The sequence below is a fragment of the Medicago truncatula genome, chromosome 1, assembly GCF_003473485.1.
Source record: "Medicago truncatula cultivar Jemalong A17 chromosome 1, MtrunA17r5.0-ANR, whole genome shotgun sequence".
Lineage (NCBI taxonomy): Eukaryota > Viridiplantae > Streptophyta > Magnoliopsida > Fabales > Fabaceae > Medicago > Medicago truncatula.
This window is the reverse complement of record NC_053042.1, coordinates 20027097-20042612: the sequence shown is the minus strand read 5'-3', so window position 1 is coordinate 20042612 and position 15516 is coordinate 20027097. Positions and strand designations below refer to the sequence as shown.

General features: G+C 32.8%; 2 protein-coding genes across 4 annotated transcripts; one reads left to right on the top strand and one right to left on the bottom strand.

Annotated features, from left to right (window-relative positions):
• Positions 1-86: 86 nt before the first annotated feature.
• LOC25483253 (ribonucleoside-diphosphate reductase small chain) lies at positions 87-1618 on the bottom strand. Its single transcript, XM_013611917.3, has one exon. It carries the CDS (start codon positions 1276-1278, stop codon positions 286-288), a length of 993 nt encoding a protein of 330 aa, XP_013467371.1. The 5' UTR covers positions 1279-1618; the 3' UTR covers positions 87-285.
• Positions 1619-6954: 5336 nt separating this feature from the next.
• Positions 6955-14634, top strand: LOC25483252 (FAD-linked sulfhydryl oxidase ERV1). Of its 3 annotated transcripts, none has more exons than XM_013611916.3 (7): positions 6955-6995; positions 7673-7857; positions 8852-8929; positions 9804-9851; positions 10886-10950; positions 12134-12211; positions 14309-14570. In XM_013611916.3, exons 2-7 carry the CDS (start codon positions 7678-7680, stop codon positions 14424-14426), a joined length of 567 nt encoding a protein of 188 aa, XP_013467370.2. In that variant the 5' UTR covers positions 6955-6995; positions 7673-7677; the 3' UTR covers positions 14427-14570. The 3 variants fall into 3 exon arrangements, 2 of the variants coding, with proteins under 2 accessions (XP_013467370.2, NP_001407734.1); NR_185197.1 differs by lacking the exon at positions 6955-6995 and adding an exon at positions 10486-10689 and having other exon boundaries at positions 7178-7857; positions 14309-14634; NM_001420805.1 differs by lacking the exon at positions 6955-6995 and having other exon boundaries at positions 7178-7857; positions 14309-14634.
• The last annotated feature ends 882 nt before the right edge of the window (positions 14635-15516 follow it).

The window sequence follows — 15516 nt, the reverse complement described above, 5'->3', positions numbered from 1 at the left end:
ATTCAATCAAATTACATATAAATTTTAAAAAATAAATAAATGAATATTCAATCACACAATCAAAAAATAAAAAGAATTAAAATCAATTATTTAAGCACAAGAAACAAATTTCATTAAACATTGAGCTGCATTTATACATTGACCATGATCATGAAAAAAACTAAGAAAAAGAAACCTATGAATGCATAAAAACTCGGCCATTATAAAATTATTAATTAAACAAGATTCAGAAATTAAAATATAATAAAAATACTAGATAATCATAACCCTAATTTCTTTCTTGATCTAAAAATCTTCATCCAACTTGAAGCAAAAATCAGCAGCACCATTTCCATTCAAGCTATTCATAACAGATGCTTTCTGATACTCCCCAACGCGCTTCTCAAAAAAATTGGTTTTTCCCTGAAGCGAAATCAATTCCATCCAATCAAACGGATTCTGAACATTGTAAACCTTTTCACAACCAAGCTCACCCAATAACCTATCAGCAACAAACTCAATATACGTACTCATCAAACCCCCATTCATCCCAACCAACGCGCAAGGAAGCGCGTGGCACACAAACTCCCTTTCAATTTCAACAGCATCACAAACAATTTCTTTCACGCGCTCTGAACTTAGCTTCTTTCGTAGAAGTGAGTATAACAAACAAGCGAAATCACAGTGCAATCCTTCGTCGCGTGAAATAAGCTCGTTTGAGAAGGTTAATCCCGGCATTAAACCGCGCTTTTTCAACCAGAAAATCGCACAGAAGCTTCCGGAGAAAAAGATTCCTTCAACACAAGCAAACGCAACGATTCTTTCTGCAAAAGAATCGCTTGAATCGATCCATTTCATCGCCCAATCAGCTTTCTTCGCGATACATGGAATTGTTTCAATTGCATGAAATAAGCGATTCTTTTCAGCGGAATCGCTTATATACGTTTCGAGGAGAAGAGAATACATCTCAGAGTGGATGTTTTCAATTGCAATCTGGAAACCGTAGAAGGCACGTGCTTCAGAGACTTGGATTTCTTTCATAAATCTACCGGCGAGATTTTCAAGGACGATGCCGTCGGAGGCAGCGAAGAAGGCGAGGACATGAGAGATGAAGTGGCGTTCGCCGTCGGTGAGGTTTTGCCAGTGCTTGAGATCGGAGGAAAGATCGACTTCTTCAGCGGTCCAGAATGAGGCTTCGGCTTTTTTGTACATTTCCCAGATTTTTGGGTATTGGATTGGGAACATGCAGAATCGGTCTGGGTTTGGGGCAAGAAGGGGTTCTTCTGGAAAAGCAGGCATGTTTGGTTTGGGAAATTGAAATTGAAAGAAAAAAGTGATTATTTTGATAGGTTGAAGTGTTGTGAGTAAGAATGAAGAGGTGAAGGGTTTAAATAATGATTTTTTAGTGGAAATAGGAGCGGGAGAATTTGTAAATTTTGGGGGGGTTTTGGATTTGGAAAAGCGTGCGGGAGAAGAAGGAAATTGGAAACTACGCGGGTGAATTTTGAAATGAATTTGGGGAAGCTTTCATGAGAAGATTTATCTGGTGGAGGGTAGTTTGGGGAGAGAAAAATGTGGGGAAAACGGTATTTTGGGGTTTTGAGGAGGGAAAAATCAGGGATAAGGATGAAATGGTGCGTTGGGATTTTTGGATTAGTTTGAAAATTTGGGGTTTTTTGATCGGTGGTAAAATTTGTGACGTGGTAGTGTTTAATTGACTTTTGAAATTGGAATGAGTGTCTGCTGAGTCCTGTGATTTTGGTGCCATAATTTTTTGGTGTCATTGGCACCTTTGTGTCTATCTCTTTCTTAACAATTCATTCTCTCTCATCTAAATAATTTATTTTAATCATCTATTCATCATTCTCTCTCATCTAAAATGAATCTATGTCACCAATGACACCAAAAGCTATGGCACCCAAGTATTTCCCGTGATTTTGTTGTTCCGTGCTCGTCTGTCTGCTCTTTCTACTCCGCTAACGCATGTATATTTTACCTTTTTTTTTCATAAATTAAATTCTGTATAGTTTGCCATTCACAAATATAAGAACTAAAAGCCTAATGAGTATAGATTTATTGATGTTCTTTTTTGTTTGCGTGTTGTGATAGAATATGTATACAATATATTTACCCTTCTTTGTAAAATTTAATTTCAACATAAATATATATGTATGTGGATGACATGAAATACATTCCCAGTTATAACACATATTAAAACAAAGATAATATAACCAAATATTAATATAAAAACACATATTAAAATATAGATGAAATGAGAACTATATTTGAAATCATATTCAACATCATACAATCAGTAGCATTAATAATAATATTGTACTTTTATCATCACTAATATTTCATTTGTCGTCATTGGTGGAATTTGATGGGAAGGCCAAACATGAAATTAGAATAAGAAGCATGTCTCATTTCCCTACATTTTATTTGATACAGATGACTTTCATTAGTTATTAATCGGAAAGACTAAATTGTACGTGAAAAAGGCTCTAAAACATCATTTAAAATTTAAAAAGTTGATTACTCCCTCTGTTCCTTTATAAGTGTCACTTTTGGAGAAATTTTTGTTTCAATTTAATTGTCACTTTCAAAGTTCAATGCAACATTAAATGTTGTTTTACCAATATTACCCTTAATTATTTATTGCGGAGAGAGAAATCTATGAAACATAATATTAAATGAATAAGACTATTTTAGTAAAGGTATAAATTATTGTATCAAAAGTAGTAACATTATTGATTGTCTTGGTTTGTGTAAAATGTCAAAAAAGGAACGGAGGTAGTACCTTTTAAGAATTACAGCTAATTCTTCGTACACCCCTTTATCGAAAATTTCTTGTCTTTCGAAAAACTACAAATTAATTGCAAAATTTTATATGAAAATATAATTTATTGAACACCATATATAAGAGTAATATATAAAGCTTATAACAAAAAAAAAAAAAAAAAAAAAAACTGATTAATAGAGATATATTGCTTTAACTTAGATGTTGTAGATTGATAGCTCTCCGTAGTTATTGGATTGTGCAAATTGCTAAAATAAATAAATTATTGTTTTGTCTCAAAGATGAATTAGTGATAAATAATATATTTGATAGATAATATTTTTTATTAATGAATGCATTAAATACCTATATTTTCTTTGAGCCAAAATTTCTGTTTTCACAATATTCCACATATGTATTTTATCTGTTATTATTGTTGAACCCCACCCAAGAGAGTACACCTTCAGACGATGAATTAAGTATTAATGAAATGATGATGAGGTTGTCATAGGAAGACGTGGTTTTTGACACCAAGGTAAATATCGTCATCAATGTTGCACATAGAAGAAAGTGACTCCTCATCCTTCCAAATGTTCCATTTTTTTCTGAAATTATCCCTCGTGACTTTTGTGATAGGTTTGAAACATGTTATTGTCTATCATTAGTTGTTGAAAACAACATGTTAATTTAAGATTTAAGTGTAACATACTTTTTTTTCAAAGTATATATCAAGATGCTTTTTTTTCAACTGCTTACATAGATGGAAGATATCATTGTGTTCTAACTTTCCTGCATAAGAAAATAAAATAAGATAATATTATATATTGTTTAAATGAACATGATGTAATCGTTTTAGTTAACTTTTATTTATGATGTACTTGTGTATGTTAGATGTTAAATGTAATTAGTAATCAACACATTTTGAACCATCTGCATTCCTAGAGGCACAAGTGCCCTCAAGAAGTCTCCCTGAAGCTCAGGCGTGTCCCTCCAATAGATCCCGCCTCTAGCAAGCATCTGACAGTACAATAAACTTATATGAGTAGTCAAAACCTCACAGATTCATCACTTCACCTTGTCCCAAGACTCGTGTTTATGGGCTGTGGACTATCAAACATACTCTTAAAAACTTAGAGCCCCCCCGCGTAAGGGCATAATCACCCTTAGGGGATCACAACATTACAAGTATCTGAAAAACGCAAGATAACTTGTAGAAACCCTCGCAAAATTCATCAATTCGCCTTGTCCCAAGACTCGTGCTTGGGGGGCTGTGGACCGTCAATATATTCCTAAAGACCTATGAGTCCTCCAAAGGGGCCCAGGAATCCTTCAGAAAGGCCAGGACGCCCTCCATAAGGCTCCTTGGACCATAGGCACTGCCTTAGCTGGCTTCTAGATGTTTCTAGAAGCCAGACAAAAGACCTAAACCCAGCTTACTTAGGGCATAAGTTACGCTTAAACAAGCCCACAATAGGCTATAAATACCACCCTTGGGATCAGTCTCAAGGCATCTCATAATACATTACTAAACCCGAATATCTATTATTGTACTTTTGCAAGTACACACATGAATTAAATATAAAATTTAAGCGCCAAAAACAAAAAATTCAGATAACTAACTCGGTATCCTTTGTTCAATTGCATAATTGTTAAAGATGATCTGACATTAGTTCTATTTGTCTTTTTTTTTTTCTTTTTCATATCTTTATATTTGAGTCTAAAATTTGTTACTAATTCACATTTGTAGCACTAACACTTCTAATCATAGGCATGTTCGATGTTCGACACATGTGTGTATCCAACATCGACATTTAAGAAATATCTCTCCCTAAGACGTAGGTCAATTTTTGTCCGAAAGGGTGAACAAATATCAGGTTGTTTTGCACTCTTATCCTTTATCATGTTTTAGAGTTTGTGCTTGTTTAATCACTTTGATTTTGGTTTTCGCTAATATTGCTCTACACATCAAAATGAATGCATAGAAAAAATAATAATGAATAGAAGCATATTTTAGTGTTACTTTTTTTTTTTGTTGTTGCAAAGTATAGTACTTTTTAATGAAAATAAATATAAAATAATTGTATAAAAGATACATTAAATTAATAAATTCTAAGTATTTTTAATATTTTGTAAAAAAAAGTATTATATAAAAGGATACATTAAATAATGGATTGTCCTTTTATGTCGTTTTACATTTATTAGCTAGTTGAATCGCTAATTTTACCAGATACTTTAATTAGTTTATGAACTATAAGTCATCAACTATTCGTTATAAACTACAAGTCATCAGCAATCGGTCAACTTATCAGTTTATCCACTGTATTTATCAAACAAAACCTTTAAGTCATTTTTACCGAACATGATCTTAAGTCATTTGGATTGGTTAAAAAAATCATTATATTTTTTATGTCAAACATAAACTAACTCAATTCTATGATGATGAAATTAGTTTGAGTTGGCTCAATCGAGTCATTATGCATATACATTTTTTCAAAATTTCTCAAAAAAAATATAGTTAAATTACATTTTATTTCATGAAAATTTTAACACTTGGCCTAAATTTCATTATCTTAAAAAACTAAAAGTTTAAAAAAGCACAATTTTTTTTACAGAATAAACACAAAAATCCAAACACAATACAAACGTAGCTTTATACCGTATTCTTTCCTTCTTTTTTTTTTTATTATATTTTTTTCTTTTCTTTTCCTCTCTCCTTTCTCTCTTTCCTTGTTCACTGAAACTGTATGCCTCTTCCAACCGCCACTCTCGCTTCCTCCCTGGACATCTTTGCTTTCACCTCACCACCGCACCTCTGCTCCTCTCTCTCTCTCTCTCTCAGTGATACGCTCTCTCACTGTTCGGCGTTCAGACTGATCGGATCTGAAGTGAAGAGATTTGGTCAGAAATAGCAACATCGGCGCGCAGGGAAGAAGGGTGGTTGTAAACGGAAGAAGAGGACGAAGGTATGGTGGGGATTTTGGCGGACCAGATCTGAAAAAGAAAGGACAACGACGTCACCAGCGCGAGGGAGAAGAGACAAAGGGTGCGGTGGCGAGGACTGTGGTCGGTGAGGATGGTGGTGGTAAGGACGCATGATGGTGGGTGGGTAGGGATATCAGAATCGCACACAATAGAGAGGAAGAAGAGAGGGTGTATGGTTATTACAAAACTGCCCCCATTTTCTTTAACTATGAAATGTCCAAATTGTCCTTAGTGTCTGTAAAACCCTTATCTCAATTTAGGGGGGGTGTATTGGATCATGATTCTAAGGGATTTTAAAAGACTTTTTTATCTTGAAAAAGTCTTGTGGTATTCAATCAAGACTCTTTCCAATTTAAAAAAAGTCTTGTGTTATTCAATCAAGATTCTTTGTCATTTAAAAAAAGTCTTGTGGTATTTAATCAAGACTCTTAATCACTTAAAAAAAGTCTAGTGGTATTCAAAATCATTCAAATTTCGAAGGATCGTTTAATAAATCAGATTTTGATGGATTTTGTGGGATTTTCTAGTGAAATTTTAGCATGAAAAAGTCTTTCATGAAAACATGAGATTTCTTATGATTGTTTTTTTCTTTTAAGATTTTACTATCTCTCCCTCTCTCTCCTCCCTTCTCTCTTACTCTCTCTTTTCCTCTCCTCTCTCTCTCTCTCTCTCTCCCTCTCTCTCTGATTCCTTCACTCTCTCTCTCTCTCTCTCTCTCTCTCTCTCTCTGATTCCTTCACACTCTCTCTCTAGCTCTAGCTCTCCCGTAAAAAATAAAATAAAATAAATAAAAGAGTCTTTATTGAGATTTTGTAACTCTAACTCTCCCGTAAAAAATAAAATAAAATAAATAAAAGAGTCTTTATTGAGATTTTGTGAAAGAGAGTGTGGTATGATATTTTTTTCAATTATTTCTTAAAATTCATAAAATCTCTTGAAATCCATAAAATCATTTCAAATCCTTTAAAATCTTTTGAATTAAATCCATTGAAATCCTTAATAGTCTTTTAAAATCATCAAAGTCATCAAAATCTTGCAAAGTCTTTTAAAATCCTCAAGACTTTTTTAAACAAAAATTATCCTTTAAAATCATAATCCAATACACCCCCCTTAAACCCCTCTCATAATCATAAAAGTAAAACCCTTATAAATTGAGAAAATTTATTTCCAAAATTTTCACTCCCGCGCTTGTGTTCGATAGAAATTGCCTGCCGTCCATATCCCGTCTTTTCATCGGCTCTCAATTGGAGGTAAGGTAATCCTCTCCCTATCTTTTGAAGATAACTAATTTCATTGTAATAGATGCAAATGTGAATATTATTAGTCAATACGACACTAACACGTTAACACCGGTAGAGATTTAAGTATATTAATAATTGAATGTAATCATATATGTCCGTGTCGAACACCGAACACACCTTTAATGAGAAGTGTCAGTGCTACAAAAGTAAATTAATAACAAGAGAAAGCTATTGTGAAGAAGTACAGATAACTAATATTTTTTGCAATTGACAACACTGATAGCTACGTTGTATAGCACACTGTAGCGGAATTGTGTAGCGGTAGTAGAGCTCGGCACGACTCTGTTGCGGCTCTGAACTGCTATTGCGTCCGCTGTTAGGGTTTCTGGGCGAAATTTCCTAAATCTCTTTTTTTATAATCGTTGTCGATTAGAACCCTTTTAAGGATATTGTTGTGTTTTTCATTTTATTGTGTTCTTTCTCACAAACAATCGTTATGTTCTGCTTCCTGCTTTTAGTTCACTGCTTTAGCATTTTAGGTGGTCGGTGGTACGGGACACTATCTGTGATTAACAACATAGATATAATTCATGGCTTTTATTTGAATGTTATTTCGATTCGATTATTTGACGAGCTTTGCTGACTTTGGTATATTGATCTGTTTGTCACTTTTCCTCAAATCGAATCTCAGGCAACATGTCCGAGAATCCTGTACAGGCCTTATTTCATCACTTTGAGCAAGTCACAAATTTTGTTCAACATCATGTGTCTAATTTTATAATCCATATTCAGTTATCAGGACCCTCTGGTAATGCCTCCGTTGAAGTGCCATTTTTAAAAGCTACATCTGTACAACCTCGTGATCCCGTTCTCAAGGTATCCATCATCAATGCCTTGCAATCTTAATTTTTCAGCACTTTTATCATGAATCTTGTGCTAGTGAGTGTGGTTGTGCTTCTGAACTATAATCCGCTGTTATTATTATCACTAGTATCCCATGTATTGACTAGTATTTTTTAGAACCAATATGTTATTTTGCTACGGTTCTACTATTGCAACACTTTCCTGATTATTATAATCCTAACTGCTTTGATTTGCTTGTTATTAGTTAATAGTGAATTTTCATTTTTATTGGAAGGGTTGGAGGTGAAGCAGAGCTTTATACTTGTTGATTACCATTTTTTGGAAGTGATATAGGCAGTTTTAATCCATTTACCTCAGTACTTATGCTGTTATCTATCACCAACTCGGTTTCTTACTAGGGACCTTTTAATTTTTGCTTACTGTTTACTGAAATCTAAATGTTTCATCATTTCAATTGTCAAGAATTAAATTTTATGTAGGGAAGGGTATCTTGACCATTGTTGTTAAAATCCTGATCAGAATCGTTAAATCCTACGCTTTTGCGATTTTGCTTTGCCTGAGCAGAATCCTAAACTATGCAAAATCTGTTTGAAATCATTTATGTTTTAGTCTAAACTATGTAAAATCTGTTCGAAATCATTTATGGTTAAGTCTAAACTATGCAAAATCTATGCGATTTTAGGTTTTACGATCTTGCTATCCTCATTCGACCTGAAGCAAAGTCTCGATTTTGACAACCTTGATCTTGACAGTTATAGTGGAGGAAAGAATAGTACAACATATCCAGATATCCTATAATTACAAATTGCATAAATGTTTCAATGTTTTTATGCATTTTATTATGTTTATTATTGTAATATATGCAAACATAGTGATTATTTGTACTCGTTTTAGAGAACTTTGTTGAGTCAAATTATTTATCAATCAAGGATACAGATGTGCAGTATATATTTATGCATATGAACTTGTTTTTATTAATTTATTTTTCATCATTCTGTTTTTGTAGGCAAAGTCCTCTACACCTGTGACCAAAGAAGACCTTGGAAGGTCTACATGGACTTTTCTTCACACTCTTGCTGCTCAGGTTTTGTGACTTTTGTCATTGCAATTGTTCTGAAACTATTGATTCCTCCATTCTGTTCAATCACATTGTTTTGCCATTACTTTATCTGAGAAGTGGACAAACATATTAGTGAGTAGTGGTCATTTTCTCGCGTTCCTGTTAACTGCTTTAGATGGGATTTGGATGTTCTATCAACAAATTTAACTTTGTATTTTGTAAAAAATTTACGTGGTTAATCACTAGGTAATGATTTTGGTGTAACTATTGACAACATAATCCCCCGTTAGTAATATTGTATGAGGAGCCATTTCTCATTATCATGGTGTACTACCATTAGTTTACTAAAGTTTCAATATCTTCGAACTTTTTGTTTTCCTTAATTTTCACAACCAAACTAATGGATTAGTAGTTCTGTTTTGTTGCTGGCTTTCAACTTCCCAACTCTTTACATGCTGTTACTTGCTTTCATCTACAAAGTTGATTCATTGTGTTTTATGTCACACATAATAAATATTAGAGTTAATAGTGCATTTGGTCCCTAAAATACGTGTCTGACTCTGATCACATTTTAGTACCTGCAAAATTAGTTAATAGATTTTGTCCTAACAATTTTAGATTCCTTCACTTTTAGTCCTTGGTAGTATTGTTCCATTTAAAAAATGATGATGTAGCAAATATAGTCAATATATTTAATGATGTGGCATTTTTTTTTTTATGTATTTAACATTTTTTGAAAAAATATTTAAATAAAAAAATATTATGTATATAAACCTAAATATTATTATTTTTAAGTTTTCTCAATGTGGTCAACGAGTTTGATTCAAAACAAAAAATGAAAATTTTGACATTTTTAGATACACAGTTCTGAAACCTAGTTTCTATTTTCATTTTTCAGTATCCAGATAATCCTACAAGACAACAGAAGAAGGATGTAAAAGAACTGGTATTTTCTTTCCCTCCTGTTTCCCTTGTTATAAATAATAGAATTTCAAATAGTCAGAAGTTAGACCACATTGAGGGTCTTATTTGAGTATTTTAATTGATAGGAGAAACCCTTTCAGTTAAATTTATTCTGTGATATTGTCTTATGAAACTTTAATGCCTGATATATGATTTATCATGTTGACAAGATTGCAAATTATGCTTACCAATAAGTATAAAAGAAATGTTCTTCTGGGCTCATTTGGGCTTAAATGTAGTTTTGGGCTTCATATGTATTGAGTGAGTATTGACTTTACAGCAACTAAATCTTGCTGGCCCGTTTCCAAAATCAATAAATAAATAAAATTTGCTGGCCTTATTTTGTATCACCATGGTTGGCCTTATTTGTATTATCATGGTTGGTTTTCTCTTGCATCACGATGGTTTATTATGTTACTGGTTTTTTAATACCTTGAACATTATTTTACGGGTTTAATACATTATGTTTTCTGGTTTATTCACTTTCTGTTTCCACAACATTCTGGTTTAAAAACAAGTATCTGGTTTATAAATCAGGTTTTCTGGTTTATACACAAGTTTTTGTATATAAGAATGGAGTGTGATGCAGGTTCATGACATGTGAAATATGTTTTCAGGACATGTTTCTGTTATATGTACCATATGTTTTCTGGTTTATACGCAAGTTTCTATTTGAATACAATTAGAAAAACAACATCATTCAGGACTCAGTACACCATTACATGGTATAATTATGGACACCTCTAGAAAGATTACAACAACAGCACCCTTAACATGAACATTGTATTTCAGAACATGTGTTGCAACTAATGGAAACACAGGTAAAATTGCAAACACACTAGATAAAAAAGAATATAGAACCATTACTTTAATCTTCATTTTCTGCTCATCCTCACATATCATTAAGTCAGTTTCTTTTTCTACATCAATCTTTATTAGTGAATATAATATAACCTCCTTGGCACAATCGCCCATCTCATCATTGTAAAAAAAGTTGCGTTCTTTTTCCTCCTACAGGTACAGATCTTGTCTCGAATGTACCCTTGCAAGGAATGTGCAGATCACTTTAAGGAAGTTCTTAGGTATATCAATCTTTCACCATTTGATTGATCTGAATTGTTTGTGTTGGTTTTGATCCCTTTCTTTTTTATCCTTTCAAATTTTCTTTTTTAGACTGTTAGACTATCACTTTTTTTTCTTTTACAAATTTCATTTTAGTATGATTTGGACAATAAATGAACGATATCCTTGAGGCAGTGGTTAGAGTAGATTTAATCCCTAGCTTCATTGATTAAGGCTTTACCCCGCAATATGACGTGTCTTCCCAATTATAAATTGAAAATGACAATTTCCTTTTATTTGGTCATGGGTTTGGTATATGTCCCCCAGGTTTTGTATTCTTTTCTATTTTTTAATGTAAAGTGTAGGTATACTACACATAGTTGATAGGGTGTAAGATGCCAACATAGTTAGAATTTCTCTCCATGGTGATGTCTTTTCATGCTATTTCTTTTGCTTTAAAAAAAAAACAGCAACAATCTTTGACAAGAATATCACAGATTTAAGTTGTGTAATCAATCTCTTTCAAATGCAAGATAAGGCTGCCTACAATAGACCCACAATGGGTCCGACCAATTCCCTGGACGTTGTCACGACTGGAGTTTTGTAGCATTGCTTATGATTAATTGCATAAACTTTGTAAACTAATGATGGATGTTATTGAATCCTCCGGAAGTTTGAGTAATTTACAGCAGTTACGCGTGGGTTTTCGCATGTTTGATTTATCTTTTAGATAGCTGATCAATAATGAATTTAGATTTCTTGTTTGTGCCTCAACAGAATAAAGTGTAGCATTGCCTATAAAATTGATCTTATTTCCTTGTGATTTTCCTATAATTTCCGGAATGTACAATTCAGTCGGACATTTTTGTCGTAGAACAAGATCAATCCATTTGGAATAATACAATTATAGGATAGATTGATGAAAACACTTCGAATTACCATCTGCAAATCCATGCCTTATTTACTATCACTACAAAATAGACCAATATCTCTGTTCATCAGAACTAGGAGGTCGTGACCATAATTGTTTCTTTTTACTCCAATATAGTAGCTCTTATGTATCTTTGATATAGTATCATGTTTCAGACAAAGACACACATGCTGCGGTTTTCACATGTTGCACTACTATGTTCGAACAACAACTGAACCTAATTTTTAATATACACAAGCTCTTACTTGAGTGCTCCTTGATATGTTTGGCAGATCAAATCCTGTACAGGCTGGGTCACATGCTGAATTTTCTCAGTGGCTATGTCATGTGCATAATGTTGTCAATAGAAGGTAAGTTCTGTCCCTTTTTCTTTCAATCATGTTAATGCTGACTAGTATTGTTGTTATCATATGACTTATACCTCAAACCTTTTCTTTATCCTCGGATTTTGTCGGCCACATTTATCGTAATGGGCACGTCCTGTTAAAACTTGTGATATGATTTTCTAGCATATAGACAAATATATTTCTCAAATCGTGAAATCTCTTACAAATGTTCCAATTTTTATTCCATGAAAAGTTTCGTAATGACAACAGACAACAATCTGTTACTGGTTGAGACGTCCTTGTTATGTTTATGCCTAAAAAAATGCCCCTGCCCCTTTTATTATTATATATTTTAAAAACTTATAAGTTTACTCAAACTTTTGTTTTCCATTTTCTGTTGCATTTTATAATAGAGACCAAATTATATAAAAACATGCATGGGTTTCCACTCTCCACCTAATCCACTTTCAAAATGGGTCTCAACTCTTCACCTAACAACATATGTGATTTGGATTTATTTTTTTTTTAAATTGTTTTGGTTATGATTGTGGTTAAAGTGAAGTGATTTGCATTTTGATGATTTTACTCTGAAAGCGAGTTTGATATAAAATTTGCTTTTAATTTTTCATTCAAGATCAAAGGATGGTAGAAGGAAAAGTCAAATATAATATTCATCGTAAAACCAAACATACTTTCAAAGCTTTTGACAACTTATTCTTGCCTCCGACAAAGGATAATTGCGTTTCCCACATCAAAATTTGCTTAAAAACACATGAAAATGACGTTTTTACCCCCAACGGTAGTTAACTACCGTTCCACATATACAATTTAAAAAAAAAAACTCCCAATGGTAGTTAACTACCGTGGAGCATGCAAATTGATTATTATCACCTAACAGTAAATAAGTGCTCCATCCCCCTGCCTGGATTAGGTTAATCTGGCTTAGAGTGGCATATAACTTGTTAGAAGATAAGTTTGCTTTACGCGCACACAACACCAGTGGATGAAGAGCATGCTCTAAGACAGAAATTAATCGTGACCATGTATTGAGTAATAACCGATCTCACTTTCATCGGCAATTTCCGCCATTAGATGATGAAATTCTATTAAATGTATTTCAGCCACGTAGCAGAAGATATACGATATTATTCAATTAAATTTAAACAAAAACCATGCTAGTGTTCGGAGGGGACTGAGATGTTAGGTGATGAAAAAGAACGACAAAGATGTTGTTCCTTGTGAACTTATTATTTACCGTTGGAGTTTCTTTTTTTTTATAAGTTGTATATGTGGAACGGTAACTACTGTTTAAAAGATCGAAAGGTAGTTAACTACCGTTGAAGGTAAAAACGTCATTTCCTTATGTTTTTAAGTAAACTTTGACGTGGGAAAAGTAATTTTCTTGACAAAGTGGTATGGATCAATCTGGACTCTGATCCTTGCCATCTCATTGTTGTAAATGAGTACTTTCCACATCGATAATTGCTCTTTGGGCCCCTTAGTTTTGGTCAAAAGCCCCTTGATTTATCGAATCATATCTTTTGATCGCACAAAGCCTATTAGATCGTGTCTCCTGATCGGCTTTTTTCTATCAGATTGTAACTCCGGATTACTTATTTCATGGGGTGAATAGTCCAAGGGGCGCATAGACCAATCATCTACCACATATTGTAATATGGGCTTTGTGTTTTATCCGCGCAATCACGCATTAAACCCAAATGGCTCTTACACGATGGTGCGGTATTAATTAAGTATATAAAACTTATTTAGCCTCTACTTATCAACCCAAGTTTTTAGGGACTTAACAACCTAAAGCTTTTCGAGGTTGTTGACTATGAAGCCAAAGCACAGACACAAACAACAAATACGATATTGACATGTTTACATCATAATACTAATAGTTTGAAAAAAATAAAATAATTGAATGTAACCATATGTTTCGGTGACTGTTAAGTGTCGGACAACTACACATGTCGGACACCGAACACGTCATTAATCTGAAGTATCAGTCCTACATAGGTTGTTGTTTCTTGTGGTTCATACTTGAGTCGCTGGTGCTTACAGATTTTGCTTCCAAACTAGTGTATTAATTTTCCTTTGACACTTACATTTGTTTGACAGCATCAGCAAACCAATATTCCCATGTGAACGAGTTGACGCAAGGTGGGGAAAACTGGACTGTGAGCAGAATGCATGTGAAATTATTGGAAGTATATCAATTTTTGGGAAGATATGGTAGATTTTTATTTTTTACAAAATAATAGTTATTTTTTGTACGGGAAATAATAGTATTTATACCATACAAGCTATTTATTGAATTCGAACTGTTGAAGAAATCTTTAAGATTGTTATCCAGTGATATTTTTTATTTTTTTCCGATAAATGTTATCCAGTGACTTTGTACTAGATTTTATAAGTAAATTCTATGTGTAATATTTTGTTTACCTAATTTATTGAAAGATAAATTTTTAAACCAGGATAATATTGGTTTTATTGGAAATCAAGATCAGAGGGATTGGCCCTGTTTATTGAAAATAGTTTGCTGTTTGTTATCTGGGATTGAAAAGCAAAAAAATGGCCTATTTTGCTACTAGGATTTTTTTTTCTTCTTCAAGAAGCTAAATTAGTCCATCCAAAATGGCATCGGGGAAATCGAACCTGAAACTTTGAGTAGAAAGTATTAGGATTGTTTTAATTGTTTTGTATAAGAGAAAGTAGAAGCAAAGAATGATAAAAATGACTTTATATTAACAAAAACCTTATATTAAAAAAACAAGTTCAAATTTAGTACAAGCAAAAAATAAAAACGACAATGGCGTTGCAAAGTAGAATTTCCGAAACTCATTCCACCAAGAATGAAAATTGAAAAAAAAAAAAAAGAAAAAAAAAAATTAAGTTTGTAAACCTTAAGCTACCGCAATGAATGAAACTTTATCCTCTGATCGATAAAAATATCCTTATTTTAAAAAATTTTGGGGTTACGCTCCTTCCAAATAATCTAGTTAGTCACCAACCAAATTAGTTTTTAAAAAGTAATTTATTAATTTTAACTGTGCATAAGTTAATAAAATAGATTTTTGTCATTTAATATAAAAAAAGAGAAATGAAACAACATGAACTAATAAAAAAAAAAGCAATGTTATTTGAACAACTATTTTATGTAACAACTTATTGGACAACTAAAATATACAAAGATATATAGGTCTTGGCACAAAAACCAAAGCAATAGAGAGAGAAAATGAAAACATAATGTGAGTATAAGAAAAAAAATTGTTGGTGTATAAAAGTTGTCACAAAATGATTGTTCAAATATCATTTCTCTAAAAAAA

Coding starts and splice junctions, on each gene's coding strand:
- LOC25483253 (XM_013611917.3), bottom strand. CDS start 1,278: ATGCCTGCTTTTCCAGAAGAACCCCTTCTTGCCCCAAACCCAGACCGA.
- LOC25483252 (NM_001420805.1), top strand. CDS start 7,678: ATGTCCGAGAATCCTGTACAGGCCTTATTTCATCACTTTGAGCAAGTC. Junction 7,858..8,851: donor CTCGTGATCCCGTTCTCAAG/GTATCCATCATC, acceptor CTGTTTTTGTAG/GCAAAGTCCTCTACACCTGT. Junction 9,852..10,885: donor AGAAGGATGTAAAAGAACTG/GTATTTTCTTTC, acceptor TTCCTCCTACAG/GTACAGATCTTGTCTCGAAT.